This window comes from Chrysemys picta, chromosome 2, assembly GCF_011386835.1.
Source record: "Chrysemys picta bellii isolate R12L10 chromosome 2, ASM1138683v2, whole genome shotgun sequence".
Taxonomy (NCBI): domain Eukaryota; kingdom Metazoa; phylum Chordata; order Testudines; family Emydidae; genus Chrysemys; species Chrysemys picta.
In genome coordinates this window covers 264,695,662-264,707,634 of record NC_088792.1, presented here as the reverse complement: position 1 = coordinate 264,707,634, position 11,973 = coordinate 264,695,662, and the positions used below count along the sequence as shown (strand labels likewise).

The following is an 11,973-nucleotide window of genomic DNA, read 5'->3' as shown; positions in this document are numbered from 1 at the left end:
ACAGCCCCTAGTGTGGACGCGGTTAGACCAGTACGAAGGTGCTCATGCTGCTCCAGCACAGCGCCTTCCCCAAGTGTAGCCACCCCGGCTATCCCCACGCTCTGAGGTGGTACAACCCGCCCGTATAGACGCGGCCTACCGGCCACTCTCATACTGACACGAACACGGTGGCCCGGACGCGTTCAGAGCTGCCCCGCGCTCTCCACGTTTCTGTGTTTGTGTGCGACACGCGGAAACAAACTTGACGAGTGATCACTGATGCGCATGCGCAGCTTTCTCCGGCCCCCTGCCCCCGATTTTCTTCTACGCACGCGCAGTGTGTCCCGGGACTCAGCGTATTATCTGCGCGTGCGTCAAACGGGAACCATCCACTCTACCTCGGCCCCTTTTGACCTTTCCCTTAGTTTCCGGCCGGAAGTCATTCACAACCCACCTCCGGGGCCTTAGCCACGCTTCCGGTGTTCCATTTTTCTCTTTCCGGCCGGCGTGGGGGCAGCGTCTCTCAACATGGCGTCTCGCAAGGAAACCACGGTGGCCGCTAGCACCGGCTCCTCCGCAGCCGCCAGCAAAGCCAGGAGCAAGGCGGCCCCGGGGGACTCGGCCGTCAAGCAGGTGCAGATCGACGGGCTGGTGAGTAAGCGGAGCCGGAGGGGAGGGTCTGTGCGGCCGCCTGGCCAGGGCCGCGTGGGGGCCGGCGGCAGCGCGGTTTGTAGAATCGCCTCTGCGGGGAGAGTCGGTTTTCAGCACCCCCGCCCCGGGGGGGATGGGCGTTTTCGTGTGTCCCGGGGGTTGGGGGGAAGGCGGAAGTGGCGCTGCAGAGGTGGACACACGTGCGGCCGCTTGGTCAATTTCACCATCATAGGATTTTAAAAACCATAAATTTTATGATTTCCGTTATTTAAATCTGAAATTGCACAGTATTGTAATCGTAGGGGTCCTGACCCAAAAAAGAGGTTTTTTGGAAGGGGGTTGCGGTATTGCTACCCTTATTTCTGCGCTGCTGCCAGCAGCGCTGCCTTCAGAGCTGGGCAGTTGCAGAGCAGTAGTTGCTGGCCAGAATCCCAGCTGTGAAGGCAGAGCCACTGCCAGCAGCAGTGCAGAAGTAAGGGTGGCATGGTATGGTATCGCATTGCCACCCTTATTTCTACGCTACTACTGCCTGCAGAGCTGTGCCCTCAGTCAGCAGCCGCCACTCTCCAACTGCCCAGCTCTGAAGGCAGCAGCACAGAAGTAAGGGTAGCATGGTATGGTATTGGCACCCTTACTTCTGCACTGCTGCTGGCGGGGCGCTGCCTTCAGAGCTGGGATCCTGGCCAACATCTGCCACTCTTCAGCTGCCCAGCTTTGAAGGCAGCACAGAAGTAAGGGTAGCAGTACCGCAGCCCCCCTAAAATAACCTTGTCACCCCCCACACACACAAAACTCCTTTTTGGGTCAGAATCCCCAATTTGAGAAACGCTGGTCTTCACAATGAAATCTATATAGGATAAGGTAAAAGCACACAAAAGACCATATTTCATGGAGGGAGCCCAGATTTCACAGTCCATGATGCATTTTTCGTGGCTGTGAATTTGGTAGAGCCCTAGGTATTGGGAATGGAATCTGTTGCGACCCGCTACCTGGGTCTAGCGCCTGTTTAGCATACTAACGGTACAAATAAAACATAGAATCACAGGATTGGAAAGAACCTCCAGAGTTCTTCTAGTCCAGTCCCCTCCACTCATGGAAGGACTAAGTATTCTCTAGATTATCTCTGACAGGTGATTGTGTAATATGCTTTTAAAAATCTCCAGAGATTCCATAAGCTCCCTAAGCAATTTTTCCAGTGCTTCACTACCCTGACAGCTAAGAAGTTTTTCCTAACGTCCTACCTAAACCACCCTTGCTACAATTTAAGCCCATTGCTTCTTGTCCTATCCTCAGAAGTTAATGAGAACATTTCCCCCCCCTCCTCCTTGTAACAGTCCTTTATGTACTTGAAAACTGTTATCATGTCCCCTTTGTCTTCTCTTCTCCACAATAAGCAAATCCATTTTTTTCAATCTTCCCTTATAGGTCATGTTGTTTTGACCTTAAATAATTTTTGTTGCTCTTCTGTGCACTTTCTCCAATTTGTCCATATCTTTTGTGAAGTGTGGCACCCAGAACTGGACGCAGTTAGTACTCCAGTTGAGGCCTAATCAACGTGGAGTAGAGCCGGAAGAATTACTTCTCGTGTCTTGCTTACAACACTCTTGCTAGTACATCTCAGAATGATGTTTGCTTTTTTTGAAACAATTTTACACTGTTGACTCATATTTAGCTTATGGTCCACTATGACCCCAGATCTCTTTCTCCAGTATTCCTTCCCAGGCAGTTATTTCCCATTTTGTATGCAACTGATTGTTCCTTCCTAAGTGGAGTACTTTGCATTTGTCTTTATTGAATTTCATCCTTCTTACTTCAGACCATTTCTCCAGTTTGTCCAAATCATTTTGAATTTTAATCCTATCCTCCAAAGCACTTGCAACATTTCCTAGCTTGATATTGTTCGCAAACTTTACAAGTGTACTCTCTATGCCATTATCTAAATCATTGATGAAGATCTAGAACAGAATCGGACCCAGAACTGATTCCTGCGGGACTCTGCTTGATATGCCCTTCCAAGTTGACTGTGAACCACTGATAACTACTCTCTGGGAATGGTTTTCCAATCCTTTATGCATCCACCTTATAGTAAGTAGCTCCATGTAGGTTGTATTTTCCTAGTTTGTTTATGAGAAGGTCATGGGAGACAGTATCAAAAGCCTTATTATAGTCAAAATATACCACATCTACCCCTTCCTCCCTATCCACAAGGCTTGTTATCCTGTCAAAGAAAGCTATTAGGTTGGTTTGACACTATTTGTTCTTGACAAATTCATGCTGATTGTTACTTATCACCTTATTATCTTATAGGTGTTCACAAATTGATTGCTTAATTATTTGCTCCAGTATCTTTCTGGGTACTGTAGTTAAGCTCACTGGTCTGGACTTTTGCTGTATACCCCTGATTAAAACTTTGTGTGTGGGGGGGGAGGCGGCTTGGGAGGGAGGCCCTGGAGGGTGCCATGGGCGCTACAGATGCTGGGGAGTAGGGGTCGTGGCCTGAGGGGGCACCACAGATGCTTGTGGGTGGTCGCAGCCCAGGGAGCACGGGGCTGGGGCAGGTTCCCTACCCAGCTCCTGGGAAGCGGCAACCCTAGCTCCATATACTGCCTCCGCTCTGCCCCAAGCCCCGGTTCTGCAGCTCCCATTGGCTGGGAACTGTGGCCAATGGGAGCTATAAAAAAAATTAATTAATGGAGATATCCTATCTCCTAGAACTGGAAGGGACCTTGAAAGGTCATCGAGTCCAGCCCCCTGCCTTCACTAGCAGGACCAAGTACTGATTTTGCCCTAGATCCCTAGGTGGCCTCCTCAAGGATTGAACTCACAACCCTGGGTTTAGCAGGCCAATGCTCAAACCACTGAGCTATCCCTCCCCCCGCTGCAGGGGGGGGGGGTGCCTGCAGGCGGGAAAGCATGTAAAGCTAGGAGCTGAGTTCCTGTTGCCCTTCCGGGGAGGGCCCCCCTCCTCCCAGGTAAGCACTGCCCAGCCCTAACACACTCCTCTCCCCTTCCCGCCCACCCCCCACACACACACTCAAACTCCTGCTGCTGGGGGGTGGGGAGGGGCGGCCCAAGACTGCCCCAGCAGCGTCCGGTGCACCTGGCCATGGGGCTGCCCGAGCCTGATCAGGCAGCCCCCAGGTCAGGCGCACCGGCCGCTGCAGAAGTCATGGAGGTCACGGAATCCGTGACAAACACGGAGCCTTAATTATACCTTTCCATTACTGTTCCAGAATCACAAAGTGTAATGAGTGACTGGGTGAAGGGAGGTAAATCTGCCCATTAAAATAGTGACAGGTTTCAGAGTGGTAGCCGTATTAATCTGTATCAGCAAAAAGAATGCGGAGTACTTGTGGCACCTTAGAGACTAACAAATTTATTTGGGCAAAGTGGGTTTTAATCCACGAAAGCTTATGTCCAAATAAATTTTAGTCTCTAAGGTGCCACAAGTACTCCTCATTAAAATAGTGTTTTTGATTTTTGTGCTTGAGAAGGGACTCTTCCAAATGTGAAATGAGTGTAAACCATTGCAGTATTCTCTTCCTGTCTCTGCAGACATTTTGCAGTGTTGGTGGGGCTAGTAATAGCTTTCTTAAACTGCAGAAGTGTGAAAACTGAGGAGAGTCCGCTAAATACCATGCTGCCGCTGCTTGGGAAAGCTGAGAGCAACAGCAGAGGCAGCTACTTGAGCTGTTTCTGGGAGAGAAGGATCCTGGAATTCCCACTAGATCAGGGGTTCTCAAACTGAGGGTCACGAGCTGCCAGACTCCACCTCAAACCCGGCTTTGCATCCAGTATTTATAATGGTGTTAAATATATAAAAACGTTTTTTAAATATATAAGGGGGGAGGTTGTACGTAGAGGCTTGCTGTGTGAAAGGGATCACCAGTACAAAAGTTTGAGAACCACTGCACTAGATCCTGAGATCTTGAAAAGATTCATGGCATCTTTGTCTATAGCAGTGGTTCTCAAAGTTTTGTTCTGGTGACCCCTTTCACACAGCAAGCCTCTGAGTGAACACCCCCTTTAAATATATTAAAAAGTGTTTTTAATTTACAACACCATTATAAATGCTTGAGGCAAATCAGGGTTTGGGGTGGAGGCTGACAGCTCGCGACCCCTCATGTAGTAACCTCGCGATCCCCTGGGGGGGTCTCAACCCCCAGATGGAGAACCCCATATCTATAGTAACATGAGAATTCCCCCTATTGGATCAAATGCTTAAGAGGAAGGTGTGAGAACCTTGCAGTAGAAAAATGTGGGATAATCTGCTCCTTTTGATGATGATTGTTGTGTGTATTATTGTAGCATTTAGGCGTCCCAGTCCTGGACCAGGACGTGTTTATGTTAGGTCACATTCTGAACTCAGATAGGTTGAGCTCTGAAGCAAGAGGTCAAATGCCTCCAGAAATATCCCTTCAGGAAGTTTTGTTATAATTATGACAGATACGGATATCAAAAACGTTCAGAGAAATATCCAACCCCATTTTGAATGTTGCTAAATTCTTGGTCTCGGTGAAGGCAGGATACAAGAATGAAAGTTACTACCAAAAAAATGAAATATCTCTTCTAGAACCACTTCATGCAATATTACAAAAGCCTTCCATTATATTCTTTCATTCTGTTTGAGTAAACAGTCTTCGTTACTCTCTCCTAAGCATTTTGTTGTATTTTATCTTTCTCCTTTTATAACATTTCTGATTATGGTCAGAACAGAATGAAGCTTGCTAGAATCTTTCACTGGGGCAAAGTAACTTAGAGAATCAGTCCTCTGATCTCCATAGTGCAGAGATTTATTTGATATTGGGTGAGAGGGCATCAGGGAGTCAGAACTTCCTCTTTCTCAAACTGCAGCTTCCCTAGTCCAAGTGTAAATCAGAGCAGCCACATAGCTGCTTTAGGATATATTCCTGCCCTAAGAGTTTACAATTTAATAAATATTAAATAAGAGTAACCTTTGGAAAGTGTGCATACTGTTTGTGTAACAAACATTCATACGTTAAGAAGGGAAACATTAATCTCTCTCCGTTAATATTTGTTTGATATGGTTACATCGCTAGCTGCACCTCTATCCATTTTCTGGTCTCTGAGTACACCCCCTCAGGCCTCATGTCTTTGCTTATCATGGGGCGGAATTCCGCAGTTCACCCACTCTTAGCTACAGTACCATGTGTATGATCTGTGCTTACCTAGCAGGTCTGACTGGGTTTGGCATCTGTTGTTCTTCCCTTCAGGAGTCTGTGACCAGTGCTTTATATAATGACCAAACAGCATTTTAAAAACAAAGTATTGTTTATTTTGCAGTAGGAACAAATATTTTAGAGAGGATTCAAAAACAGCATGTCTATCTTGCTATCAGGGATGGTAAGCCTTTTGGCAACCTAATTTCTTCAGACACCGGAACAGCTGCTTGTGTCTCAGTGTTGGTCGCTGGAATAACTCCTCTGAACAACTACCTTCCTCTCCTATGAGGGACGCTTTCTTTTTCAACAGCCAGAGTTCCTGTGACATTCTGTGTTCCTGGGCTTTGGTCCTTCTGGACAAAATTAGTTGTGCAGGTTGGTTGGGGAGGAGGAAAAATCTTCAAAGCTAATAGTTTGGCCGTTGTCCCTTAACTGTCAAGTGTCTGCTGCAGGGTGATTGTTCTTGAGGTATTTAATTCCTTCTTGGTGGTTTGTTACAGCCCACTATTAAACTAATCCATACAGTAAACATCCCAATAACCAGGCCAACATACAATATTCATAAATTACTGTAGAGCAGCTCCAGAGTTGCTACCTCAATACTGTTTCAAATATTTTTTTGATTTTACTTGAATTTCAGTGGTTTATTTTAAATCGTGTTGTACTTTTATAGTGGCTTCCATTTAAGGATCTTTAAGTCCTTTGTAGGCATTTAAGAATAAATCCTCAGGACTTCACTGAAAGGTAGGTAGTTATTTTTAGCTTAGGTTGCAAGTTCATTGGGACAAGCACTATTCTTTGTTTGTTTGTTTATGTAGTGTCTATTGCTGTGGGGCCCTGACCTCTATGTACTACTGTAATATAAATAATTATTAGTAGTAATTTCCCTTTTACAAATGGGAGACCTGAGGTGCAAAGACAGCTTTGCCTACGTTCACAGAGGTAGAAATGATCTAGAAATAGGACCTATATTTGACTACCTATATTTTAACAAAATAACTGTAATTTTATCTTCACCTTTTTTGTCTTCAGAGGTGTTCCATCCAGAATACTATTGGGTAGAACCATCAAGTTTCACTTTTTCCTAGGGGGAAAAAAATCATTCATTATTCTTTAACTCAATATGCTGTTCAATTTGAAAACCAGAGAGCCATAGTAAGATTGAAAACACTGCAAATTATAAATAAACTGGCATTTTAAAGTTGTTAGACTGAGCTATTATCACTGATTGAATTCTGAAGGCCTAATGTGATAAATCACACTTTTGATTAACAGCATATAAAAGTTGGAAATCTTGAACAAATAATTGTATATGTGCAAAAAGGTGTCTCTCCCACCCTCTTTAAATGTAAAAATACAAGTTCTGTTTACATATTTGGCATTATTCATCTGGTAATCCATGAGTTTTGATGCAAACAGTATTCCTTTCTCATTATGTTGAATTGATTTATAAATTGGGCATTTGAGAGTCTCTAGCTGACAAAGTTCCAGCTACTGGGGATGCATTATAACTACACTGACTTGTACTTTTGGTAACTTGTACAAGTACTTGATTTAATTGTTTTATAAAAACAATTCATCTATTTGACTAAAGCAGTTTTAATAGTTGTGCTTTTCAAGTGGTCAAAGGCATTTGGGCTTTAGTTTTATTCTTCACACCATGCAGATGACTTTTGGATACACAATGTACCTTCATTTTGTATAATGTCTTTGGTATGATTTTGTTATTTTAATCCAGTCCCGAGCAGAGATTTGGCTGAATTAATGAAAAGTTGTTTGATTTAAGGGGCCCTAAGCTGAAGAAGAGGGAAACTGAGGCAGTGCACCTGCAGCTCGACCTCAGGCCATGAGGGAGTGCTCAGGAGATGACCAGTCAACTTACAGTTATCAAAAACACACTTAAAGTGCTGTCTCACTTTTCTTCCAAAATAGAGGTGAAATTTTTAAGTAGTGTTACATAGTCATGTTCCTTTTGGTAGCCTGAGGAAAAAGATACTTTGGTCCCTTAAAATATCTGCAGACTAGTTATGATAAACCATCTGTTTCACCTTGCATTTAATTGTGATGCTTGGGGTATCTTTCCCAGACCTGAAGAATAGCTCCGTGTGGCTCGAAAGTGTCTCTCTCTCATCAGCAGGAGTTGGTCCAATGCAAGATATTATCTCACCACCTTGCCTCTCTAATAGCAAAAACTGGGCATTTACTTCTGGAATACTGCAATATAGTTTTCTTTAATAGTACTCTCTTAATTTCCTGTTTGCCTGCAGTATTTCCATACACTCCCACGAAATCCATGAATATAATTAAAGGAGATCTTGGTCCTTAGAGCTGAGAAACTAACTTCTTTTAAAATCAGTATGGATCGCTTCAGAGTGGAAAATAGTTGCTACTACCGGGTATTGATCTATACTAGTTATTTCATGAAGATTACTTTCAATATGACCAATCTTTAAGTGACAGCAATTCTTTTCAAAGCATCACTTTCAGCACTCTGTCTTGATATTTCCACCTCTTAAAACCAGGAGATGGAGGTGTATTCCCCTCTCCCACACCACCTACACTCGTGGATTTGGATGATACCTTTTTTACCTTGTCCCACATCCTATTTTTAGTCAGTTCTATAGCCATTGGCATTTGATAGAATGTGTTTTATTGTGTAACCTTAATTCTGGCATTTGATAATTTTTCTGAATGTTTGACTTGACACACTTATCTTTTGTTTAGTGTAATAGTTTTGCAATTCATATGGGCCCTGATCCTGTAAACAATTACACACTTGAGTAATTTTATTGGTTTGTGAAAATGTTAGTTGCCCCAGCTGAGAGACTTAGCACAACCGCCAAAGTTCTACTATGTTCACTTGCTTTCATACAATTGTTTAATAAAGAGTTTTATTTACTAATAAAGAGCCTCCTATGCATACTTCTGGAATTCTTTGATGCTCAACACTAATGCCATTTCCAATAACCAATTTAAAATACAACACTATAAAGCATGTAGATGCAAGAGGTCATATCCCTGAAGAAGAGAAACACATTCTAGAAATATCTCCATACTTTGAAGTAAATTATAAGGCTCTGTTAAGTCCACTCTGTTTCCTGATATTTTTAATGGTAGGAAATGAAATGTGATTAGGAAATTGAAGCATTAGCATACCAGATTACTTGATATGGAATTGATCCTTCACACACTTCAGTGAGACTATTTGCATTGAGAAAAGGCAGGATGGTGGCAAATGTTCATTATTCTTTTGAAAGGGTCTCTTGTATTGGGTCTTTTGATCCAATGTAGTACAAAGCAGAAGTTGCACAAATATCCCGAAATACAGTAGTGTGATCAGGTGAAACAGTGGATCATATACCTAGATAGAAGAATACAAATGGGCACATAATGCCAAGAACATGTTTGCTTAGATTTCATTTCTACTCTATGGTAAACGCAACTGAGGTTTACTTTCTATGGCCCTGTGTCATTGACAGTACTTATAAAATCCTCACTGGATCAGGAACAGGCACAAACAAGCTGGGATCTTTTTAAATCAGACATTGAGACTAACGCCAGGGATGATATTGGAACACTCTCATCATGGAGTCCCAGATAAATAGCTGAAATGAAGTAGTTAACTGTCACACAAACAATGGCTAAAGTTTTAAAACTTGTATGCCTAAAGTTAAATATATGTGACTTGGTTTTTCAGAACTGCCAAGCACCTGAAACTCCTATTAAAGTCAGTTGACACTGTGGGTGCTCATTTATTTGGGGCCTACCTCTGAATTTAGGTGAGTAGCTGTAGGGGCTTTTTGTTGCTTTGATCTGCTGGTTGAGTTAATCTGTTATCTATATATGACTAGGCTGCTGGCTGAGTTAACAAATTACCTGTATATGAGTTTTCAGTGCTACTAGGTGGCCATCATGTTGTAATTTCAATTGTTAAGACACCTAGAACTTTTTTTGTATTATTTTTTATTTAAGTAAAAGTTTTAGGCACCAAAATATTTCAATTTTGGCCAATGGGTATATTTTTTTCGGAGAACTTCGGATGTTATTGTAGGCCTTATCTATACTAAGTGTTTTTTGTTTGCAAACCCCCAGTGTAGATGTACTGGGCTTGTGTAAGACAGGACTTACGAGGTGCTGATCAGACCAGGAGAGTGGTATGCTGGTACGCGCTCCAATACCCATTCCTGGGCTGAAGCAGCTGCATGTGTAGTTCCAGAGGGTGCTTGGGAGCATCCTAAGGTTTACATGTATGCCATGAGATCAAGAACGACTGTATCATAGACCATTTCAATGTGAAGGCTGATGTCACAGAGTACAAGGAATCTGGAGGATTCTAGTAGCATGGTGGGCAGCAGCTCTGTGAATCCCTCCAGGAGTTGACAGGGTTTTCATCTGGAAGTCTGTAAGCTACTAGATGTCCTAGGTTGTTGTTGTTCTTTGCCTCTCAGATGTGTGTGCATTAAAATGTTTTTGTTTCTGTAATGGAATGTTTTCTGCATCTGAGGGGAACAGGATTGTTGTTCCACCTCTCTTCTCTTTTTCTGCTGTGTTCTGGAGTCTCTTGGCTTGTGATGTGTCAAGTACCTGTGTGTGCTACGATAGGGTCCTTTGTTGTTTAGAAGGATAGCCCCAAGAACAGTGATATCAAACATACTTGGACCTGTCTCTCTTCCATCTCTTCCCTTTCTCTTCATACATACTTTTGCCTCCTCCCTCTTCATCTTTCATTGTTACTAGTAAGCATCATCTTCCCTAGTCCAGCAAAGCGTGTGTACCATCAATACAGCAATGAAACAGGCTTTATAGAGTTCTGTCAAATGCACAAAGTCAACATACTGGAAAAATTTCTGTTTTTTCTTCACTGAAAGGGGTTAGCGTTAGGTGTTAACATGTTATAACTATTTCCTTTGAAGAAAGAAATGTTTTTGAAGCTGAGTATGTTGATTCACAGTGCTATTTTAGTGTGATGCTAGCTGAGTATTTTTTAGCATTTCATAGTGTTCTGCAGTATATAATACACCTGTCTGTACTCATGCATTGTATCTTTGAGTTGTATAAATGACAGGTAGTAGCACCAATCAGAGTGTGCTAAAGACTATGGTGCACAGGACCAATAGTACTGCTCTCCTGGGTCCCTGCTTCTCTTTTTGTCTTGCACATTCAGTCACGGTGGCACAGTCCTGCTCCTTGACTGTAAGAATAGTTCAGAAAACAAAAGCCAATGAAAAGGAGCAGGAAGTCTTACTTGTGCAAACCCACTTTTGGACACACCAATGGGGTCAATTTTTTTTTTTTTTCTGCAGTCCTTGAATGAGACAATATGAGATGGCTGTTTATCTGGGATTCTTCAAGTTCATGGTCCATTAGCAGGTCCTCTAATGAACTAGCCTCAGTAGCACAAAAAGCCTATAGTGGGGGAAAGAAATTCTGTTTCTACTATTCTAAGGGCTTGTCTAAATAGGAAAGTTATACCAGTATAAGCTAAAGCTATGACTACACTTCAAATGCTAGTGCTGTCCACACTGAGGCCTTGGCTACAATGGCGCTGTACAGCGCTGCAACTTGCTGCGCTCAGGGGTGTGAAAATGCCTCCCCCCCCCCCCCGAGCGCTGTAAAGCGCCAGTGTAATCAGAGCCCGCAGGGCTGCACGCTCGCTCGCTCGCAGCGCTGCAAGCTATTCCCCTCAGAGAGGTGGAGTACATACAGCGCTCGTAGCGCTGGCGGCGCGATTACACTCGTGCTTCACAGTGCTGCCGCGGCAGTGCTGGGAAGTCCCAAGTGTAGCCAAGGCCTGAGTGTTAGGTTGGCTTAACTGTTCTGTTCGGTGCGCGTGTGTGTGTGTATACACTTCACACCCCTGAGTGACACAGCTGGATCAACTTAACTTTTTAGTGTAGATCTGGTCTAGAAGATGTGAATTTAAGGGCTTGGCTACACTTGCAGATGTAGAGCTCTGAGAGTTAAACGAGCCTTCGGAGACCACAGCAGGGAAAACGCTGCTGTGTGTTTACACTGTCAACTGCAAGCGCACTGGCGTGGTCACATTAGCAGCTCTTGCAACGCCACAAAGAGCAGTGCATTGTGGTAGCTATCCCAGTGTGCAAGTGGCTGCAACGTGCTTTTCAAATGGGGGAGGGTGGAGTGTGACAGGGAGTGTGTT

At 43.7% G+C, this 11,973-nt stretch overlaps 1 protein-coding gene across 1 annotated transcript in view; it reads left to right on the top strand.

The window, feature by feature from the left end:
- EIF3H (eukaryotic translation initiation factor 3 subunit H) overlaps positions 1-11,973 on the top strand; it is a 142,571-nt gene continuing 130,598 nt past the window's right edge. The window contains exon 1 of the mRNA XM_008168297.4: positions 1-630. Coding sequence (XP_008166519.1) covers positions 508-630 — 123 coding nt within the window. The 5' untranslated portion in view covers positions 1-507. The remainder of the gene's footprint in view (positions 631-11,973) is intronic.